The following is a 22,986-nucleotide window of genomic DNA, read 5'->3' on the forward strand; positions in this document are numbered from 1 at the left end:
AGGTTCAAACCTGGCCCTGGCCAGCTAAAACAACAATGACAACTGCAACCAAAGGAAAAAAAAAAGTAACCAGGCCCTGTGGCAGGCGCCTATAGTCCCAGAAACTCAGGAAGCTGAGGCAAGAGAATCGCTTAAGCCTAAGAGTTTGAAGTTGCTGTGAGCTGTGAAGCCACAGCACTCTACCAAGGGTGACGTAGTGAGACTCTGTCTCAGAAAAAAAAAACAACAAAAAACTTTTGTGCCCTTCACTTTCATATTTTGATCCTGAAGGGACAAGAACCAAGGTGTTCACATCTACCACTGGTCACACCTTGTCCTGTCGCTGGAGTGAAATGATCTGTCTCAGGGTGGGGACCACACACCACACTTTGCTCAGGACTGTCCTAGGGTCCTATTGTTTTCCTGGTATTCCAAACATTTAGTGTCCCTTTCACCCTGCCATGTATCCTAGTTGTCACAATTTGTGGTTTGAAGATTAAAAACGGCTACAACAGTGCCTGTCATTTAGAAATTGGTGTGTAATTGCCTTTCATTCCTGCGTAACTGAACATCATCATGGAAATTGCCAAGAAATTAGTTCTTAAGTGTTCTTAACACAAACACAAGTATGTGAGGTGACAGAATGTTAATTAGCTTGGAGGAATCCTTCACAATGTGTACATATATCAAAACATGCCTTATACACAGAAAAGACATATAATTTTAGTTGTTTAATGATTATACCTTAATAAAGTGGAGTAAAAATATTAAGAATCTATAAATTCATAGTGTAAATAAAATGAATTGGAACAGGGTTCTGGAAGATTAATATGGCAACCGAATGTAAAATATTATTGGGAGAGAAATAAACTTTTAATTATATAAAAAGTTCCCTGAGAAAAGTCAAACTCTAAGAAAGAAAATCAAGTAAACGTATTTTCAGGAAAATACAGAGCTTTATTTTCAAACTGGAAAGTTGCAGCTGGAACCTGAGTACGGTTACTCTGAATTGCAGAAAACGTCAGATGCAGCTGAGTTCTCAGTGGTCTGGCAGGGTCCTTAGAGGTCCTTGGAGGTTTATCACAAACACTCTTGTTAATTGTGTGAAAATAAGGACCAACAGCTGGCCTGTAGGCAGCACCTTTGCAGCACCAAGGGCCTTTGTCAGGACCTTACACTTTTTAACCCATTTAGGACTCACAGCAATTCTAAGACTGTTCTCATTTCAAAAAGGTCTCAGAGCCTCGAATCTCCTGCCCAGTGTGGCACAGTCAGCAAACAGGGAAGCTGGGCTGTGAGCACAGGCAGAGTGGCCTGGGTGAGTCCCCAGTCAGGGTCCCTGTGATACTGGGTTGCAGAGCATAAGAGAAGGGAGCCAGCAGCCACCGCCCAGCCAGCTCACAGCCCAGCTGCAGCTAACCAGGTCCTTTGTAGGTCCGGGGGACAATCTAGCTGGGGGAGGGCACTGCCCCTTGGAATCAGGAATTTTGTCCTTTCCTAGCCTTTCCCATTTCTGACAAGTAGGGCACACGCCCACCTCCTCACCTGCTGAATTCATCAACACAGAACCTGCCTGCTCCCTGATCCTCTGAGACAGGGAAGTTTCCCCCTCTCCCGTGTACTGCAGTCCCTGTTCCCTTCTCTGCACATCTGTCTTCCCGTCAGGATGGGAGTTTCCCAGAGCTGTCTTCTCAAAGCTCTCAGAAGTACAGTGGGGCACTGGTCTCTTCCAACAACTGAGCTTGTGGGAGAAAGCCCCACGCTGTGAGGTACATTCCCGGCCAGCCTGTGTGAGGGGACAGGGCCTCTTCCTTGTTGGCTGAAGCCTCTTATTCCCCCAACCTCATTCTGGAAAGGAGAGGCCAAGAAGTGTTCCTCAGTGTCTGTGGTCACCGTAGAGCAGGTGTCCTCGAACAAAACCCCTTGGGCCACATGCGGCCCACCGAGGACATTTATCCGGCCTGCTGGGTGTTTTTGTCGCCTCTGCCTGTCCTGTTTAGCAGCCGACTCATCCCGGGCCCGCAGTCCAGCCCTCCAACGGTCTGAGGGACAGTGAACTGGCCCCCTGTTTAAAAAGTTTGAGGACCCCTGCCGTATAGCAATGATTTTCAACCAGCATGCTGTGAGAAGATCTTAGGTGTGCCAGGAAAATTATTAAGATTATTAATGAAAATATTTTTGAAAGAAGTTCAAAGCACTGTGAGTATATTCTTTTTCTTACCTTTTTTATCAACATACTTTAAGTGTGTCCTGAAAGTTCAACTACAGCTTCAAGAGTGTCATGAGACAGAAAAGGATGAAAAACACTCTCCCCTCACTCAATCTCAACCCTTCTCACCATGCCCAAACCCAGGGGAGGTCAGACGCGCAGGCCTCTGACACATTTGGGGGCACACGTTTGGATGTGGTGGGGTGGAGGGATGCGGACTGAACACCAACCAAAACAGCCCTAGAGTCCCAGCCCTAGGCTCTGGCCAAGGCCAGGGAGGCCCCTGCTCCAGGAGAGGCCTTGATGACTTGGAAACGGACATCCCATCACCAACCAAAATGTTGCCGAGACCAAGAGGGCTTTCCTAAAGTTTGTCTCCAGGAAGGCAGCTCGATACCCCTTGTCTAGACCTGACAGAATCTCAAAGAGGAAGAGGTTCATCTCCAAAGACATATCTGAATTTGATTTTCCACCAGCTTTGTGGGTGAGGGGAGATCTTAGATGAACTGAATGTGGTAAGAAAAAAAAAAAGAAATGTGAGATACCCTTTTCTGCACAAACTGTGCAGCAGATTCATAGCTGCAACTTAAAATTAAAAAAAAAAAACTTAATGACCTTCTAATCTTCGAAAACATCTACTCTAGACTTTTTGGACAAGTGCTCAGACAAGTGCTAGACTTTTTGGACAATGTGGCTCTCTGACAAAGTTGCTACTTAATATTAACTAAGACACAGCCTTTGAAATGCCAAAAAATATTAATCTTTCCAAATCTGAGGTCTTCGAGGGCCCTGAGGGCAAGTCAAATACTACTGTGCTCCCCACATTCTTTATTTCTCTGTGGACACCCCACTCACTGTGGACAGAATCTTTGCAGCATGTCGTCACCCCAGGGCATCGGTAACAGTCGCTCCCCCTGGAACACTGAAGCACCCTCGGCTCCTCCAGTTTCTCAACAGCATTCAGGGACCTGTGGCAAAGTCCCTTTTTGAAGAGAAGCAGCTGCAACAGCAACACAGTATTCTGAGCTTTTCCTTTTTTTGTCCCTGTAAAGGGTGGTGCGCAAAGGTGTGTGTTCTGGACTGCGTTACCATAAATTGATTCACCAGAGAATGACAGCTGTCTGGATGAACACGGAGATTAGTGGGGGCACTGTGTACTTGATGGAGGGTGCTCTTTAGAAGAAAAAGAATCTCTGATGGGACCTCTGGCCAGCAGGTGGAAGGACAGGTCCATAAGGACGGGGGCATCAGGCAAATCCCCTATAGGTCCTGGCCAAGGAGACCTTTCATTATCAAAGTCTTTCTCTCCCCTTTGGAATGAAGAAGGCCAGCCATGGCCTACTGTGTAGAAGTTCCCCTGTAGGTCCACAGGCCTCCTCCTGCTGTGTGTCCTCTTCCTAAATCAGGTATGTTCTTGCCAACTGAGGTGCCAGCTGAATGCTGGAAAGTCCTGAGTAATCCAGACAGCAGACCCTGAATTCTCAGGAAATTAAGAACAGACTCTGCTCTCTGAGTCTCTTGTGTACTCTTTCTTGTAAACCTGAGCCAGCTGTGTTTTCCTGTTCCACTTCCCTCACTAAACCGGGATGGACTTTCTATCATATGAGGCTGCCCTGTCCCTCTCTCATCTCCAGAAGGCAAACCATCTCTGCTTTTTCTTTTATACCTTGCCAAGTTCCATTTGCCCTCAGGCCTCTGCACCTGCCATTCCCTCTGCCCAGGACACTCTTCCCAGATCTCTCCCTGGATATGGCTGTCCACTCATCCAAGCTGGAGCTAAAATGCCACCTTAGCCCCTAGGCTGCCTGAGATGCTTGCAGCATGCTGGGCAGCCCATCGATGACAGCATCTGCTTGTGTGGCTAGTCTGGGTTTTTACAAAGATTATCACTTTCCAATATCTCTGACTGACTTGTAGGTTGTTTTGCTGGCTTCCTTATTAGAAAGCAAAGTCCAGAAGAATGAGCCCCTGGTCTAACGTGTTCCTACAACTGATTCCGTAGCAAATAGCTCAGGTGCCAGTCATAGGAGAAGTTCAATAGTTAAGTGTTCAACAATGAATGGGGGCAAGGATGGAACCTGCCATGTGTTCATGGTTATCTCCTACTGGACTGTGTTATAGAAGTTTGTATACACTGTCTATCATCCTTCCAAAAAGTCAGCATGGTGTCATGTATACCCATTTCATAAAAGAAGGAAAGAAAACTCATAGAGACCAGCTGTGTAGATTAACCAAAGACTTGTCATGACTCTGTGTGGCCTCCAAGATCCCACATCTCCATGAGCCCAAATCCCATTACCATTGGCGAGCCCGCACTGCCTGCCTGAGCAAGCTGTTTCTCTATTAACTCAGAGCATCCTGTGAATCAGTGAGTGGAAGGAAAACCTTACAAACACAATGGAACTAAACAAAAATTAATTCATAGATTCCTAATGCAGTGAATTTGTAAAGTTGAATTAACCAGGTAATTCTGGGGAGAAAGAAACAAAAGAGAAATTAAACAAACTCCCAACTTTCAGAAGCTCAGCGGATCTTAGTAAGTTTCAAAAGACGACTTGAAACACCGTTCCTGAAAAAGGAATGTCTACGGGTAAGGAAGGGCTGCCCTCCAGAGGATAATTACGGTATTGCACCCAAGCCCAGCTGTCGTCTTGGAGGACAGACACATACAGGCTGTGAAGCCATCTACACCTTGAAGAACAGGAAGAAGAAAAGGAAGATGAAGAAGAGTTGGAGAAAAAAGTGGAAGAAGAAAAGGAAGAACAGAAGAAGACCACAAATCCAATAGGCTCACACTGTTAGAGACTGGAAAACAGTATTCACATTCATTTTACCTAAAGCTGGGTGTCATCACTACAGTCCCCCAAAATCACTGCCTTCATGGTTTCTGCAATGCCTGGCTGTGATCCCCTTGTTGTACATGATTATTTCCTGTCCTGGGCCAGGCACCACATCAAACTCATTCCCTCATTCTTGACAGGGACTGTGGTACTTGCCTGAGGATAAATAGAGCAGTCTTGGAGCTCCACAGGCAGGGATGTCCTTCCTCCTTGTCACATGCCACAGAACAGCCAACTGCATAAGCACCACCATGATGCTGCTGCTGATCCTCCTGCTGGCTGCCCTCCCCTTCTGATGCCCTGTTCAGGGGGCAGCTTTGTAGGTTGGGGCATTGCCTGGGCCCCCTCTGGAAGAACTCTGAATCCCCAAGCCCCAGAGTAGGTCAGCCCCAGGATGAAGGTTCTGCATGCATTAGACCACAGGATCACATCAAATCTAGACAAACCAACAGGGAGTGCCCTGGAGGGCTTTGTCCTGCAGAAGAGCTGCATACAGAGTCTCATTGCCTTCAGGGTGTCCCACTAGGGTCACAATGACTATGAAAACCAGCATGAGTCTCAGGGTTGAATATTGGAATTAACTATTTCACAGGGGCAAGGAAAAGACATGAGTGAAGGCCACAGGGCATCCATATCTAGAAACAAGGAAACAATCATGGCTCAGGCTGCAAGTGTGCTCCTGGGTCTCCCATCCTGTGCATTTGCAGGTTGATTTGAACCCTTCTGGGATGCCCCCAGGTCCCAGGTCCTTCCTGCCTAAAGCAGCCTGGGGAGAGGAATTCACATGCTCTGGGGCTTCCCCTCAAGCAGTGAAGATCCAGGGGGAGGAAAATGTTGTAGTGGCAGGAAGACGGCAGCAGACCTGGTACGATATACAAGGCCCATTCATGTTCCCACCTCATTTGTTCCCAGGTAGGTGCAGGTGGGCAAACAGGTGATATTCTCACAGTTGACTGCACAGAAATGGCAGAGCCAGAGTATGACCAACTCCATGAACCCAGGTCCTGAGCTCTTTCCCCTCCACCACAGGGGTGGCCACAGCAGATCTCTTCACAAACAGGAAGTTCTGTGTTATGTTCTTTCTTGTGACAAGATTGAGAGTCAAGTCAAGTCCAGTCAAGCTAGCAGAAAATATTCTAGACCTAATACTTCTTTAATGGGTAGAAATCCTGCTTGATGCTCTGTGTGATAATAGGGAGTCACTGCATGACTTTGTACCAAGGAAGACCAGGTAATGTTTAATACATTCCCCCAGCCTTCACTCAAGCTTCCTCATTAACCAAGGTTCCATAAGTTTTTACTTTTCTGGGCTGGGGAGGAAAGAGGTGGATGTCGCAGGACGTATAGCAAATTCCAGAGCCTGAGTCTTTTTCCAGGAATGGAGCATCTAGGCCATATACCATAATCCTTCTGAGTCTCTGTCCTGACTGGGATATAAGAAGGTGAGAAGATCACATGTCCAAAAGCTTTTGTTCCAATTTTAGTATATGTGCTGCTGACGCAAGCACTCCAACAAAGTTTCATGCCCTCACCAAGGAGCCCATTTCCTTCTGGCTTCTTCTCCAAATCTGGCTGCCAGATGTGGGCTCATGGTGTCAATCCACAAGTGTCTGAGACTGGATACAGAGAATTTCTTCAAGAGATCCTAGATGAAATCTCACTGCAAAGGTCTTGATGAGTGAACTGAAATGTTTTCTCAACTAAGCAAATGAAACTCTGTCTGGACAATGGTGAAGTGACGATGGTCATTCCATCTTATGTTATTTTTAAAACCATGGAGTGGGGGCGGATTCTTCATTTGTTGGTAGTAATGTCAAAACAACTGGTAAAGAGAGGACAGTGCTCCAAGACAGTGGTGTAGAGACATCTCCTCTCAGCCACTCGGTATATTCGGGGAGAGGAGACTCCCACCACCTCTTTCTGGATAGTTCCACCCCGAAATAACATTGTAATGGCACAGTGACACAGCAGTGGACACCAGGAGCAAAAGGGCTAAGAAAGGTGCAAGGCCTGTGCTGATAGCAGGTGCAAGGGAATGCAGCAGCCCAGGGACAGAGCCTACAATCTGTAGACCCTGCGAGATTGAGGCCACCAGAGATTCTCCTCCACATCCCCCACCCTGCACCCTGTCCTCTGTTAGGGGTGGACTGTGGATCAGACCAAACTTTGACAGGGCCTATCCCTCCAGGCACGGGTGAGATGTGAAACAAGGAGGAACTGAAGTCCCACAGGACTCTCAGGTGCACAGAAGCCAGCTCTTGGGCAGAGGGTGGAAGACAGTGCATACTATTTCCTTGGGATAGAGCTGCAGGCTGGGGCACTCACAGGATGTGGAGCTTGCTCAGCAGGAAACCCGGTTTCCCTGTGCTCTGTCACCTTACTTAAAGGAGCAACAACAGTGGAGTTGAGACCAGTGGCGCCTGGAGCCAGCTGACACTCACTGGTGGGTTTAGCACAGCTTTCCAGGGACCAACTGTGCACCAGGTTTGACTCTGCCTTCTACACTCAGCCATCTCTGGGACAGATTGGGGAGATTCTGCCTCTCCCCTTGTAAATGCCAGGTACTATTTGCATAGCTGAGCTGTGTCTCCCAGAAAGTCTGGCAGAAGCTTCAAGACTTTATCTCCCCAGCCCTTTCACTGCACTCTGGTGCAGCTGCCAGAGTTGCCCAGATTAATACTAAAAACATTAGGAAAACAAAAGTGTTTCTCCAAGACAACAGGCTAGTAACCTCCTGCCCCCACCACATCCAGAAGGGGATGTAGTTCTTTTATTTATTTATTTATTTTTTGATCCAGAGTGCCACTTAGTGTCCTTCTCTTCTTTTTTCTTTTACTAATCCTGGAGCACCACCTAGTGTTCATGCAATACATATGTATATTTATTTTTTCAGATTAATATATGAGTGCAGATTATGTTGCATTGCTTTTCTTAAATAATACTCCAAGTTGCAGTTGAGCCCTTCACCAAGGGGGTGTGCCAAATACCCCTACATTGTACCTCATAGGCAAGAGCTCACCAAACTCCCTTCTCCCTCCCCTCTCCATCCTTCCCTGCATTTGAATTTAGTTGTGTTTTTTTTGCCTTGTGGGCCTGTAGTAATTCATCTACTAGCTCCATATTAGTGTTGAGTATATTGGATGCTTGTTTTCCATTCTGATAATCTCTCACTGAGGAGAAATATATTTTCTTAAATTTTTTCAGTTCTCTTTTTCTATTTCTGTTATTTTTCTCAACTTTCTCTCATAACTTCCTTAGGCAACCAAGATAACGTTTTTTGTTGTTGTTGGTGGTGGTGGTGTTTGTTTGTACTTTTTGGAGGGGCTGGGTTTGAACCCGCCACCTCCAACATATGGGGCTGGCGCCTTACTCCTTTGAGCCACAGGCACCATCCCCCAAGATAACATTTTTATTTTGGACAGAGTTTTGCTCTGAGGCCTGGGCTGGAGTGAAGTGGCATAAGCCTAACTCATCACAGCATCAAATCCTTGGGATTGAGTGGCCTTCCTGCCTCAGCCCCTCAAGGGGCTGGGACTGCAGGTCCCCTGCTGTGGTGCATGGTTGTTTTTTTCTACCTTTAATAGAGGCAAGTCTCGTTTTTGCTCAGGCTGGTCACAAGCTCCTGAACTTGGGCGATCCTCCCGCTCTGATCTCCCAGAGTGCTGGGATTGCTGGTGTGAGCCATCGCAGCCAGTCTATCATTAACAACCTTCTTTTCTTCTCTTTTGTTCTTTCTCTTTCTCACTCTCTTCTTTTCTTTTCTCTTCTTTTAGTCCCTGTGCCAAAAGGGGGTTTCAACCTGAATGCACAGAGATGAAGAAAATTGAGGGGAAGGAAGAAGTGAGAGAAGGTTAGAGAGGAAGAAAGTAAGGAAGAATAAACCACACGTGAGGAGGAACCAACAAAAAAGCTACAGCAACATGAAAAATCAGAGCAGATCAACCACCCCCAGAGATCACAGCACAGCTATCACTGAAGATCCCATCTATATAAAAATTATGGAAATGATGGAAAGGAAATTTCGAGTATGAATGGCAAAAATGATGAAGAAAATTGAAGAGAAAGTGAAAATCACCAAAAGGAAATCCAAAGCTTCATCCAAGAAATGAATGAAAGGCCTAGCGAAATTAGAAAGGATATAACAGAGCTTAAAAAGTTGAAAAAGTCCTTCAGGGAGTTTTAAAATGCAATAGTAGGTTTCAACAACAGATTAGACCATGGAGGAGAAACTATCTCAGAGCTTGAAAACAAGGCTTTTGAGCTAACTCACTCATTTAATGAGGCAGGAAAGGAGAGAGTAAAATCTCATAGAGAATTATGGGACAACATGAAGTGTGCAAACATACCTATTGCAGGTATCCCTGAAGGAGAAGAGGATGGACCATTGGCATAGAAGCCCTACTGGATGATACCCTAACCCAAAATTTCCCAAGCATCACCAAAGATTCAGACACACTCCTTTTAGATGGATATCAAACCCCAGGTCGACTCAATTCAAAAAGAGCATCTCCTAGACACATTGTTATTAAGCTGGCCAAAGTCCAAATGAAAGAGAAAACTCTCCAAGTTGCCAAGGGTAGCCACCAACTGACCTATCGTGGCAAATCCATTAGGGTGACAGTAGACTTCTAAGCTGAAACTTTATAAGACAAGAGAGATTGGGCTTCCACTTTCAATATACTCAAACAAAATAATGTCCAGCCTAAGATTCTGTGCACTGCATATTCCATGGAAAAATCAAATTCCTTCCTGGGAAGGAAACATTGAGTACATTTGCCACCAGAAGACCTGCTCCACATGGAGTACTTAGACCGGTACTCTTCACAGACAAGCACAATGGACCACCAGCAAGGTAAAGACACTCCGAAATTAACAAACCCCAGCGTCCACAATTTCACCCAAGTGATAAAACAAGGCACTAGATCTCCACACAATAAGATGGACAGAACTCTTCTACTTATGAATTCTCTCAATAAATGTGAATAACTTGAACTCTCCACTAAAGAGGCACAAACTGGCTGACTGATTAGAAAAAAAATGCAAGCCAAGTATTTACTTCCTTCAGAAAACACATCTAACCCACAAGGACAAATCTAGACTTAGGGTGAAGGACTGGAAAATAATATATCAGACAAACGGAAACTGCAAGAAACTGAGGGATGCAAGTGGACTTTAAAGCTAAGAAAGTAACGAAAGACAAAGATGATCACTATATCTTAGTCAAGGGAACAATGCAACAAGAGGACATTTCAATCCTAAATATTTATGCATCCAACATTAATGACCCTAGATTTATAAAATGAACCATATTCTATTAGAACAGTGTGATATCCTACAACACCATAATTTTCAGGGACTTCAACATCCCATTGACAGAACTGGACAGATCCTGAAGCAGAAACTAAACAAAAAAATAATGAACTTAAATATAACTCTAGAAAAAATGGCCTTAACAGACATATAAAAAACACTCTACCACACTCCACTGAATATGTGTTGTTCTCATCAGCTCATGGATCATTCTCCAAGAGAGATCATATCCTAGGACACAAATCAAATCTCAACAAATAAAAAAAATAGAAATCATACCTTCCGTCGTCACAGAACACAATGGAATTAAAGTAGATCTCAATTCTAACAGAAAGACACATCCCCACATGAAGTCATAGAAACTAAACAACGATTTGCTAAATGATAGCTGAATTAAGGCAGAGATAAAGAAGGAAGAAATCATTAGATTCCTTGAATAAAATGAATGAAATGAAATAAAAATGAATGAATGAAACCACAAACTACCAAAATCTATGGGGTACAGCAAAAGCAGTCCAAGAGGGTAATTTAGCACTTTAAATGCCCACATCCACAAGCCCAAAAGAACACAAAGCAATTATCTAATGAATTATCTCAAGCAAATGAAAAAAGAAGACCAATCCTATCCCAAACCAAAGAGAAGAAAAGAAACAACCAAAATTAGATCACAACTACATGAAATGGAGAACAAAATAAAACATTCAGAATATTAATGAAACGATAAGTTGGTTGCTTGAAACGATAAATAAAATGGATAAAACTTTGCCCAGATTAACCAGAAAAGAAAAGTAAGATCTTTAATAACCACAGTCAGGTACAAAAAAAAGGGGAAATAACAACAGATATCACAGAGTCACAAAAGATCTTCACTGAACACTACAAAAACCTCTGTGCTGGCTCGGCACCTGTGGCTCAAGCCGCTGGGGCGCCAGCAACATACACCTAAGGTGGCGAGTTCGAATCCCCAGCCCGGGCCAGCCAAACAACAATGATGGCTGCAACCAAAAAATGGCCGGGCCTTGTGGCGGGTGCCTGTGGTCCCAGCTACTTGGGAGGCAGAGGCAGGAGACTCGCTTGAGCCCAGGAGCTGGAGGTTGCTGTGAGCTGTGATGCCATGGCACTCTACCCAGGGGGATAGCTTGAGGCTCCGTCTAAAAAAAAAAAAAAACCTCTGTGCTTAGAAATTTGAAAATGGGGAGGAAATGGACAAATTCCTGGATTCGCACTACCTCCCTAGACTAAACCTGGAAGAAATAGAACTCTTTTTATAATATTCAGATTAATATATGGGTGCAGATAATCAGGTTGCATTGTTTAGGTAAAGTCCAAAGTGTAGTTGAGCCCTTCACCCAAGAGGAGGGCCATATACATCTACATTGTACCCATTCGGTGACAGCTTACCAAACCCCTTCCCTCCTCATTTTCCCACGCTTCTTGAAGTAGTTTTGGTTTTCTCTTATGGGGCATGTAATTGTTCACCTACTAGTTTCACATTAATATTGAGTACATTGGACACTTACTTGTCCATTCTTGTGATACTTTTCTTAAGAGGAGTTTCTCCAGATCCGTCCAGGTAAATACAACAAAATATGGAACACTTCATGAACTTGAGTGTCTCCTTGTGCAGGGGCCATGCTAATATTCCCTGTATCGTTTGAGTTTTAGTATATGTGCTCCTGAAGCAAGCACAGACATTGAAATCTTGAACAGACTAGTATCAAGCACCAAAATGGCAACAATATAAAAGCTTCCAACAAAAGAAAGACTTGGACAAGATGATTTCAAACCAGAATTCTACCAAACTTTCAAAGAACAACTCATACCTGTGTTATTCAAAAACATTAAGAAAGACAAAACGCTCCCCAACTCCTCCACAAAGCAAATATACCCCAGATACTAAAACCAAGAAAGGATTCAACAAAGAAAGACTATAGACCAATACTGTAGACCAAGAGGCCTATTACTGAATCCTAGTCAATGCAATCAGGCAAGAGAAGGAGATCAAATGTATCCAAACACAAATACAGGAGGTCAAACTTCCACTCTTTGCAGAAGATATGATCCTATACTTAGAAAATCCAAAAGACTCAACCATAAGTCTCCTGGAAGTAATCAAGAAATACAAAAACATCTCTGAATATAAAATCAAATGTCTACAAATCAGTAGTCGTGATATATGCCAACAGCAGTCAAGCTGAGAATCAATTGAAGACACAATACCCTTCACAGTAGCTTCACAGAAAGTGAAATACCTGAGAATGTACCTAATAAAGGATGTGAAGGATCTCTGTACAGAGCACTATGAAACACTGAGAAAAGAAGCTGCATGGTGGCGCCCAGTGCCCGTAGCTCAGTGGTTATGGCGCTGGCCACATATACTGAGGCTGATGAGTTCAAACCCAGCGTGGGCCAGCTAAACAACAATGACAACTGCAACAAAAAAATAGCCAGGCATTGTGGTGGGAGCCTCTAATCCCAGCTACTTGAGAGGCTGAGGCAAGAGAACAGCTTAAGTCCAAGATTTTTAGGTTGTGAGCTGTGATGCTATGGCACTCTACCCAGGGCAACAGCTTGAGATGAAAGAAAGAAAGAAAGAAAGAGAGAAAGAAAGAGAGAGAAAGAGAGAGAGAAAGAGAGAAAGAGAGAGAGAGAGAGAAAGAGAAAGAAAGAAAAGAAAACGATAACAAATGGAAGAATGTGCCATTATCATGGCTTGAAGAATCAATATTGTTAAAATGTCTGCATTTACTCAAAGCGATCTATAGATTTGATGCAGTTCCCATTAAAACACCAGTGTCAGCCAGGCGTGGTGGCTCACACCTGTAATCTTAGCCCTCTGGGAAGCTGAGGTGGGTGGATCGCCTAAGCTCTGGAGTTTAAGACCAGTCTCAGCAAGAGTATGACCCCACCTCTACTAAAAATAGTAAAACTAGCCATGCATTCTGTCAGGTGCCTATAATCTCAGCTACTCAGGAAACTGAGACAAGGGGATAACTCCAGTCCAAGAGTTTGAGGTTGCTGTCAGCTATGACAACACAGCACTCTATCCAGGGTGACAGAGACTCTGTCTCAAAAACAAACAAATAAACAAAAACGCCACAGTCATATATTGCAGAACGTGAAAAAATAATTTTCTCCATTTGTATAAAAATAGATAAAAAAAATCCTCAACCCAGTGCAATTCTACAAAATAAAACCAAATCTTGGGGCATCACATTTCCACACTTCAGGTTATGCTATAAATCTATAGTAATAAAAACAGATTGTTATTGGCACAAAACTAGACACATAGGTGTATGGAACTGAATAAAGAACCTACAGATGAAACCAGCCGCATAGACCATCAGATCTTCCATGAACCAAACAAAAGCATGCACAGGGGAAAGAATCTCTGTTTAATAAGTGGTGCTGGGAGAGCTGGTTAGCCACACGAAAAGACTAAAACTGGACCTGCACTTTCACCGCTTACAAAAATTAACTCATACTGTACAAAAGATTTAAATCTAAGACCAGAAAAGATTTTAAAAAAGAGAAAAAAGCCCTGGAGGAAAGTATGAAATAAAAAGTGACCAATGCGGGCTTTGGGAAAGAACTCGTGATGAAGACCCCACTGGCAACTTCACTGACAACCAAAATAAATAAATGGACCCTGATCCAGCCACAAAGCTTCTGCACCTCTAAGGGCATAATCAACAAAGAAAACAGCCACCCTTCAGAATGGGAGGAGATATTTGCTAATTATGAATCAGAGAAAGAGCTGGAATATACAAAGAAGATAAAAAGAAATCAAGCAAATCAACAAAAAAAGAGCAAACAACCCCATTAGTCAATGGGCAAGAGACATAAACAGAACCTTTTCCCAAGAAGACAGATGAAGGGCCAACAAACACATGAAAAAATGCTCATCATCCCTAATCATCAGAGAAATGCAAATCAAAAAAACTTTGAGAGAACCACCTAACACCAGTGAGAATAGCTCACATCACAAGGTCACAAAGCTGCAAATGCTGGCGTGGGTGCAGAGTGGGGGGTGTATACACTTATGCACTGTTGGTGGGATTGCAAAGTAGTACAGCCTTTTTGGAAAGAAGAATGGAGCATCCTCAAAGAACATCCGTTTGATCCCACAATCCTGTTAGTGGGTATGGACACAGAAGAAAAAAATATCATTTTACTATAAGGCTATTTGCACTCAAATATTTATAGTAGCTTGATTTACAATTGCAAAGATGTGGAAACAACCCAAGTGCCCATCAACCCATGAATGGATTAATAAGCTGTGGTATATATATATATATATATATATCTACCATGGAATACTACTCAGCAATCAAAATGATGGAGACTTTGCATCTTTTGTATATCCCTGGATGAATTTGGAGAACCTTGCCATAAGTAAAGGATCTCAAGAATGGAAGGGCAAGTATTCCATGTACTAATCTGAAAATAGGAGACCGGTTATAAGTCCACACAAGACAAAAACACAATTAAATTCAAGAAGGGGGAAGAGGGAGATGGGGTTCAGTAAGTTCCCACCTGTCGGTACTGCGCAGAGGTCTATGGCACACTTCCTGTAGGATTCAGCTACACCTCAGACTTGGACTCTACCCTATAAACACAAGTAATGTAACCTAATTGAATGTACCCTCATATTAACCTGAAATTAAAAAACAATACTTGCTTTTACTCGTATTTTTAACACAGGAAGGCATGTGGATTATGGAGGAATACTTTGTAAAACCCGATTTTGCTTCGATTTCTTTCACCTCCTTGCTTTTTACTCAAATGCCTCCCACTCAGTGAGGCCTTCCCTGCCACCCTCCTATCATCTTTCACTTTCTCACGCCTTTCCTTTGTAGATATAAATATTGTTAAATGTATGTGACAGTCACAGAGAGGGATGTTATGAATATCCTTCAAAATACGCACCAAGACCAATGCTCATGTGTGTCCCTTGCAATATGGTATCAATGGTTCTCAAAATTTTTAGTGTCAGAAAAGCTCTACACTTTAAAAAGCATGAGGACCACAAATATCTCCTCTGCTCCCATGGCCAAACTTGACTCACAGTTCTCTACTCAGCTCCCTTCAAATAATTTCATCAGGTCAGAAGCGGAGGCCTTTCCTCACTTCCAAAGCAGTGATGAATGTGGGTTAGTGAATGGGAATTTCAGCCACAAAAGTCCTCTTTATCCCCCGGATTTCCTCCTTGGCGTCCCTCTGTTCTTACAGTAAAAGGTTCCACTCCTGGGGGCAGTGCCTGTGGCTCAGGGAGTAGAGCACCGGCCCAATATGTCAAGGGTGGTAGGTTCGACCCTGGCCCCGGCCAAACTGCGAAAAAAGAGCCAGGCATTGTGGTGGGCACCTGTATTCTCAGATATTCGGGAAACTGAGGCAAGAGAATCGCCTAAGCCCAGGAGCTGGAGACTGCTCTGTGCTGTGATGCCACAGCACTCTACTGAGGGCGATAAAGTGAGACTCTGTCTCTAAAAAAAAAAAAAAAAATGTTCTACTCCTATCTAGAAAAATACACGGTTACCAGTGATATGGGCCAGGCCCCATCTCTGAGCACAGCCTTGTTCCCTGCATATCTGGGAGGCCACTCTCTAGTTCCTGACTCAGAATCGCTTCTTCCATTTCTTCCCTTTTCATGGTCTAAGTGACAGACAGCAGACAGTGGTCCCCATGTCTGCAGGGTAGAACCGGCAGGAACACCTTCCCTGGAGGGACCAAGCAAGGCCTAGAAGCTCCAGAATAATCATGCACATATGTTTGTGACAAATAGTACCTTTTAAGGTGCAGGATACATGGGTATCATGGACCCTGAGGGGCTCTGGAGAAGGACAGGAGTGAGGGCTTCACTGTGACTTCCCTGAATCCCGGGTGCTTTGGCTCTTGTGGGCCGCTTCCCCAGAAACATACCCACCATCCTATCTTACAACCACATTGGTACAGCAGTGAGTATACATCAGGCTGGATTCACTGATATAAACTCAGTATTTTTATATGTACTTCAAGATATGATTTTTTAAATTATAACATTTTCTTTGATATCTAAAAATTTTGAGGGGCCTGGATCTCCTACTTGCTGTCTATGATAGAAGAGTTATCCAGTGGGAGCTGAATTGTCCTGGGGTCAATTGTCCAGGGTCCTCTGGGCTGAGAGGACAACCCAGGGAAGGCAAGGGGCAGGCTGAGGGGAGAGTGACAATACCTACACTGGTGAGAGGAATGCTGAGCACGGGGACATGAAGGAGCCCTCAGGAGTAACTTAAAAATCACTCACTCTGCTGATTCCTACACACACACACACACACACACACACACACACACACCCTTGATCCCGTTGTCTGTGCAGCTCCTTGTGGGGAAGGAGAACATGGACCCCTCTCCACTTGCAGGGACAGGATGAGGGGATGTCACATAATTTCGAGGGGTGTTATAAAACTCAGTAATCAGGATAGGTAATATTTTAATGCAATGGTTTCAAATACCAAAATTAATGCCCCAATCCATGATGAGCAAATATCAAAATTTTAAGGCAAGGTGGGGCCCACTCTGCTTCACCTGACAGGTTGCACATGGTCCCAGCCCTGCACCCCCAGGTCAGCTTAGGGTGATCACAGACGAGCCCAGCCGTGGCCAACAGGGTCCAGGATAGGCAGGGGACTCTGAGCACATCCTCACATCATAACCCAAGAGCCAGAGGAAATCACAGAGGGTCTATGGGCAGGTGGTGGGGTGAGGGGAAGGAAAGCACCTTCCAGAGGGAGCCCAGGGTTTGGGCAGCAGATTGTGGAGGAAAGTGCCTTGAGAGCCCTCAGCCCCTCACTGAGTACCCCCATCCTGGTTTATGTCTACCCCCCACAAGCACCCCAACATGGAAGGCCTTGGAAAGCCTCTAGTTTTAGAGAACAAAAAGAACTTAAGTATTCTGCAGTTAGTTTATTGAAATAAAGATAGATCTGAGGTTTCAACAAGCGTCTTGCAGTTTCCACTTAAAAGAACAAAAGAAGAAAGAAAGTTGTGGTTTCAAGCAATCAGCAATGATGATCTGTGGTGTCTGAGGCAAAGTTCTTGTGGGAAGTTAAAAGTTGAAACAGAATTTGCTGTTGTACATGATTTGCTGGAAAACAAACACAGATATGTCACTTACATGTTGAACTCTCTGTCAAAGTCAAATATGGGAATCCAGAACCTTTTCTTCCTGTTATTTTCCTGAATTGTCCACAAACAATTTTTTTGTCCCCCCAAAATTAGGTCTGGAAGCAAAATGTGAATTATCTCCTCTTTTATTCATATTTGTCAGGAGATGTTTATTAATACCTAAGAAGTGCTGATATTTCTGGATTTTTTCGTGGGGGGGGGGGGACAGCTTTAATCATTTTTTTCTCCAAGATCTCTGTTCTTTAAAATAACTTATCCAATTCATATGATGCATGTACTATCCATTGAAGACCTTCGGATGTAATCTGTTTCTGATATCACTTTCTCGACACAAAATTATTGAAATCTCACCTCAAATATAACCAGGGGATGGTTTTGAGTTCTTGCATGATCTAAAAATTTAGAAATATCTTGACACACTAAGGCTCTCCACCATCACCTTTGTGAAACACAAATTCTTAGAGAACTACAACAAAGAAAATTAATATAATTTTGATGTAAAAGAAAAACTACTCCCACCATCCTAAGTTGCAAATCATGTTCCATTTTATTCTTAAAATTTGGAGTGTATTTCTAAATTCTCTCCTATGGGGTGTTTTAAATGGAATATATGGATATGAATTAAATGCTAAAAAGGTTCTAAATAACATGTATGTAAAACTAGACAGATAATCTCCTAATTATAACAATTGATATGTCTTTTAAATAATCCTTCACCCATGCTGGTTTAATACCCATGAACTACACTTTCCATTTCATGAGGCACTTAATTAAATGGTGCATTATTTACAATCAAGTATAGTAAGAAACCTTGGTTGTTCAGACACTCATGTTAAAGTCTTTATATTGGAATATGTATAATATGTATGAATGGCATACTCCAGACTCTGCAAAAGAATATTTTAAGACCATTTTTCTAATTTTACATAAAGAGGCCACTTTCTTTGTTGGGTTCTCCTACAAGTAAGCGAATCCTAGAAACTGGATTTTTTTTTCTTCATGGAAAATACATTTGTCTCTGTCACCATGTGTGTTCATGTGTGTGTGTGTGTGTGTGTGTGTACATGTGCGTTCCTGTGTTTGTGTCTGAACATAGACTGTGGAGCTGAGGGGTAGGGCACCCACTTATGGAGCTTTCTTGTCCCGCCTGTGCTTTTCCCATTTATCATTCATTTAACATTTTCAAAACAAAGTGGGAAACCACCTAGGGAGACATTTAAATGAAGTGATGTATTTAACCCTTGTTCACCAGTCCCTGGTGCCAGATTTAGAGCTTCCTTGTTCCTGGTCAGTGATGTTAAAAGGTACATGAGAAAAGACCAAAATTACCATCATGTTTCCAAAATTTGTCAGAGTTTCTTTTGACTGGCTGAGAAAACATTGTTTAAATTCCTCAACAGCATTTTTGTCCTTTTCACCGTCGGTAAAGTCCTGCATCGCATTTTTGTAGTCAGGTACAGACACATCTAGATCTAGTGTCTTCTTAACTAAATCCTCAAGAAGTTGGCAGCCAGAACCTGAGGACAGAGCATGACAACATTGGCTCATGACCAGAAGTGTGAACCCACCTTAGAACATCCCTATGATACCAGTGATCTTTGGACATCCCAGCAGGGGCTGAAATTCAGAAAGGCCATGGTGCGTGCTCTAGAGTTCCCAATCCCAGGAGAGTAGACTCAGGCTCTGGGGTTCCCTTTACATCCTGAATATGCTTCTACAGCCTCTCACGTCCCGAGAAGCCAACCCCTACGACTCATTGGTTATCGAGGACACTAGGGAATTGAGAGGCTCAGACTTTGTGGAACATGTTAAACATTATCGGATCATTCTTGGTTCAAAGTCGTGTAAGGATTCCCTATTACCATGCAGAGCATCAAGCAGGATTCCTGCCCATTATAAAAGTATTGAGTCTAGAATATCTCCCACTACCTTGACTTGACTCTCAATCTTGTCACAACAACAAAGAACAAATCACAGATTTTCCTTTGTGAAATGATCTGCTGTGCTCACCCCTGTGGTGGAGGGGAAAGAGCTCCTGACCTGGGGTCACATGAGCTGGCTGTACTCTGGCTCTGCAACTTCCGTGCAGTGGACTGTGAGCAGATCACTTGTTTGCCCACCTGCACCCGCTCCGGGAACAAATGAGGTGGGACTGTAAACAGGATTTATAAATCCTACAAGGCAGCTCCCTCTGTGACGGGACATTCCCATAAGTGCTGCCAGGGCTTTCTCCTTCCCCTGGATCCTCACTGCTTGAGGGAGCCCCAGAGAGTGTGAGTTCTCCTCCCCAGTCTGCTCTGAGCAGGAAAGACCTGGGATTTGGTGACATCCCAAAAGGGCTTAGATCAACTTTGCAAACTCACAGTGACACCCGCAGGGTGAGAGACACCGGGTCACACCCTGGAGTCTGAGCCTTTTCCTTCCATATTTTAGGAAACTCATGATTTTTTTTTTCCTGGTTTCTGGATGCAGATGGCGTGGGGCTTTCAATCACGTCTTCCCTTTGCCCCAGTGAAATAGCTAATTCCAGTAGTCATCCCTGAGACTCATGCTGGTTGTTATGATCACTGTGACCCTGGTGGGACACCCTGAAAGCAATGAGACGCTAAGTGCAGCTCCTCTGCAAGGCAAGGGGAACTACCTTTTGTCTGGAACTAACGTGATCCTGAGGTCTATTGCATGCAGACCCTTCGTCCTGGAGCTTCCCTGTGCTGGGGCTTGGGGATGCAGAGTTCTCCCACAGGGGTCCGGGCAACGCCCCCAGCCCACAGGCCATCCTTTGCACAGGGCTCACCTGCAGAGCAGCAGAAGGGGAGAGCAGCCAGTAGGAAGACAGTCAGCAGCTTCATGGTGGCACTAATGCAGTTGGTTGTCCAGTCGCGTGTGGCAGGGAACAAGGAAGTGACTGTGGTGGGAGCTCCGAGGTGGCTCTATTTATCCCCAGCCAGGCAGCACAGTCCCTGCCAGGAAGGAGGGAATGAGTCAGAGATGCTGCCTGGCCCAGGACCAGGAAACAATCATGCACACCAAGAGGAACCCAGCCAGCCAGGGTAGAAACCAAGAAGCCAGTGATGTTTGGACCCAGGACAATTTGGGGACTGCAGTAATGACAGGCAGCTGTAGGCAAAATGGATGTGAAAGTGTTTTCCAAACTCTAAAACAAATCCAACAGTGCGAGCCTGTGCTGTCATCACTGTTGTTAAAATTGTGGTCTATTTCTGTTCCTTCTTCTAGTCTTTTTCCTCCTGCTGCTCTTCATCTTTGACCTCTTCTTTTATTCCTTGTTCTTCAAGGTGCAGCTTCACAGCCTGTAGGTCTGTCTGTCCTCTATGAAGCACAGGTGGGCTGGCTGCAATACCGTATCCATCCTTTGAGGGGCAGCCCTTCCTCACCCATAGACATTCTTTTTTCAGGAAAAGTGTTTTGGTTTTGAAGAAAATTCATTAAGATCTAAACTCTAATAAAAGTAGGGGGGTTCGTTTGTTTGCTTGTTTTCGCCTTTGTTTTCTTCTTCACCAGAATTACCTCACTAATTTAATTCAACTTTATACATTCACTCCATAATGTATTTATCAATTTTTGTTTAGTGGATTGTTGCCTTTGGGGCATTTCCTTGCACTGATTCACAGGCTGTGGTGAGTTAGTAAAGTAACTGTGTGCTCAGGGCAGGCATTGCTAAACTACATATGATAATGGGATTTGGGCTCATGCAGATGTGTTTTTGGATCCTGGAGGCTGCACAGAGTCATGACAAGTCTTTGTGTAAGTTACACAGCTGGCATCTATGAGTTTTCTTTTCCTCTTTTGTGAAATAGGTATAAACGACGCAGTGCCGACTTTTTATAAGGATGATAGACACTGTGTACAAGCTCTGCCATGTGGTTCGATATGAGATGATCATGAATACATGACAGTTTCCAAGCATGCCCCCCTTCATCGCTGAGCACCTCACTACTGAGCTTCTCCTATGAGCTGGGCCCTGAGCTACTTGCTACAGATTCAGTAATAGGAACAAGGGAGACCAGGTGCTTGCTCTTGTGGACCTTGCTTTCTAGCAAAGGAAGCCAACGGACAACCTACAAACCAGTCAGAGATACCGGAAAATGGCAATTGTGGCAAAGACATAAGCAGATGCTGTAATAGACATCCTGTGTATATCCGAGACAGCCCGTGGGACAAGGTGCCATTTTAGCACCAGCTTGGATGAGTGGACGGCCATATGCAGGAACAGATTCAGGAGAGTGTTCTGGGCAGAGAGAATAGCAAGTGCAGTGGCCTAAGGGCAGATGACACTTGACAAGGTTAAAAAAATAAAGGCAGTAGGGTGGTACCTGTGGCTCAGTGAGTAGGGTGCTGGCCCGATATACCAAGGTTGGCAGGTTCAAACCCGGCCTCGGCTGAATTGCAACAACAACAAAACACAGCTGGGCATTGTGGCAGGCATCTGTAGTCCCAGCTACTGGGGAGGCTGAGGCAAGAGAATCGCCTAAGTCCAGTAACTGGAACTTGCTGTGAGCTGTGTCACCATGGCACTCTACTGAGGGCAATAAAGTGAGACTCTATTTCTACAAAAATAGCAATAATAATAAAGGCAGTGATGGTTTGCCCTCTGGGGAGAAGAGAGCAATGGAGAGCAGTGGTTCTCAACCTTCCTGATGCTGTGGCCCTTTAATACAGTTACTGTGGGTTGCGACCCACAGGTTGAGAACCACTGATATGAGAACTCTGATAGGACAGGACAAGTTCACAGGACAGAAAGCCCATCCCAGTTTAAACAGGGTTGAGGTAAAGGTGACACAAACAAGAAAAATACAGTTAGCTCAGGTTTACAAAAAGGAGAGTAGAGTCTGTTCTTAATTTCCTGAGAATTGGGAGTTTGCTGTCTGGATTACACGTGGCATATTTCCATCATTCATCTAGAGCCACAGCTGTGAAGAACTAACCTGATTTAGGAAGAAGAAACACAGTAGGAGAAGGAAACTTTTATGCAATTGGCCATGGCTGGCCTTCTTCATTCCAAAGGGGAGAGTAGGACTTTGATGGTGAAATGGGAAACTATCTCCTTGGCCAGAACCTATGGAGGGCTTCGCCCCTGTCCTTATGAACCTGCCCTGCCACCTCCTGGCAGAGGTTCTTTTTCTTCTAAAGAGCACCCCCATCAGGGACACGGGCCCCACTAATCTCCATGTTTGTCCAGACACCTGATCATTCTCTGGTGAATCAATTAACAGTAACCCTGTAACAGAGTAGACCCTTTTGCATACCACCCTTTACAGGGAGAATAAAAGCAATAGTTCAGAATACTGCATCGTTGGTGTGAATTCTCTCCAAAAAGGGACTTTGACTCAGGTCCCCAAATGCAGTTAAGAAATTGGAGGATTGGAACAAGGCAAGGGTGCCCATTGTCTCCATTGCTCTTTAACATCGTAATGGAAGTTTTAGCCATCGCAATTAGGGAAGAAAAGGCAATCAAGGGCATCC

The 22,986-nt window shown here is 44.2% G+C and overlaps 1 protein-coding gene and 1 non-coding gene across 2 annotated transcripts; both read right to left on the bottom strand.

The window, feature by feature from the left end:
- Positions 1-11,921: 11,921 nt before the first annotated feature.
- On the bottom strand, positions 11,922-12,027 carry LOC111728104. Its single transcript, XR_002775499.1, has one exon. It is a non-coding gene; the product is annotated as a U6 spliceosomal RNA (small nuclear RNA).
- Positions 12,028-17,425: 5,398 nt separating this feature from the next.
- Positions 17,426-20,354, bottom strand: LOC111728060 (mammaglobin-B-like). The gene is made up of 3 exons (XM_023518458.1): positions 20,300-20,354; positions 18,835-19,022; positions 17,426-17,464 (listed from the first exon to the last, which is right to left on the bottom strand). Exons 1-3 carry the CDS (start codon positions 20,352-20,354, stop codon positions 17,426-17,428), a joined length of 282 nt encoding a protein of 93 aa, XP_023374226.1.
- Between the last annotated feature and the right edge of the window lie 2,632 nt (positions 20,355-22,986).

This window comes from Otolemur garnettii, unplaced genomic scaffold (assembly GCF_000181295.1).
Source record: "Otolemur garnettii isolate 467f Iridium unplaced genomic scaffold, OtoGar3 scaffold00140, whole genome shotgun sequence".
In the NCBI taxonomy this organism is placed as follows: domain Eukaryota; kingdom Metazoa; phylum Chordata; class Mammalia; order Primates; family Galagidae; genus Otolemur; species Otolemur garnettii.

Bases quoted from the DNA above. Each gene is read 5' to 3' on its own strand.
- LOC111728060 (XM_023518458.1), bottom strand. From the start codon at position 20,354: ATGAAGCTGCTGACTGTCTTCCTACTGGCTGCTCTCCCCTTCTGCTGC. The intron at 19,023-20,299 runs GTGAGCCCTGTG...CTCTGTCCTCAG, and splicing joins CCCCTTCTGCTGCTCTGCAG to GTTCTGGCTGCCAACTTCTT. The intron at 17,465-18,834 runs GTAATTTTGGTC...TTTGTTTTCCAG, and splicing joins CAAATTTTGGAAACATGATG to CAAATCATGTACAACAGCAA.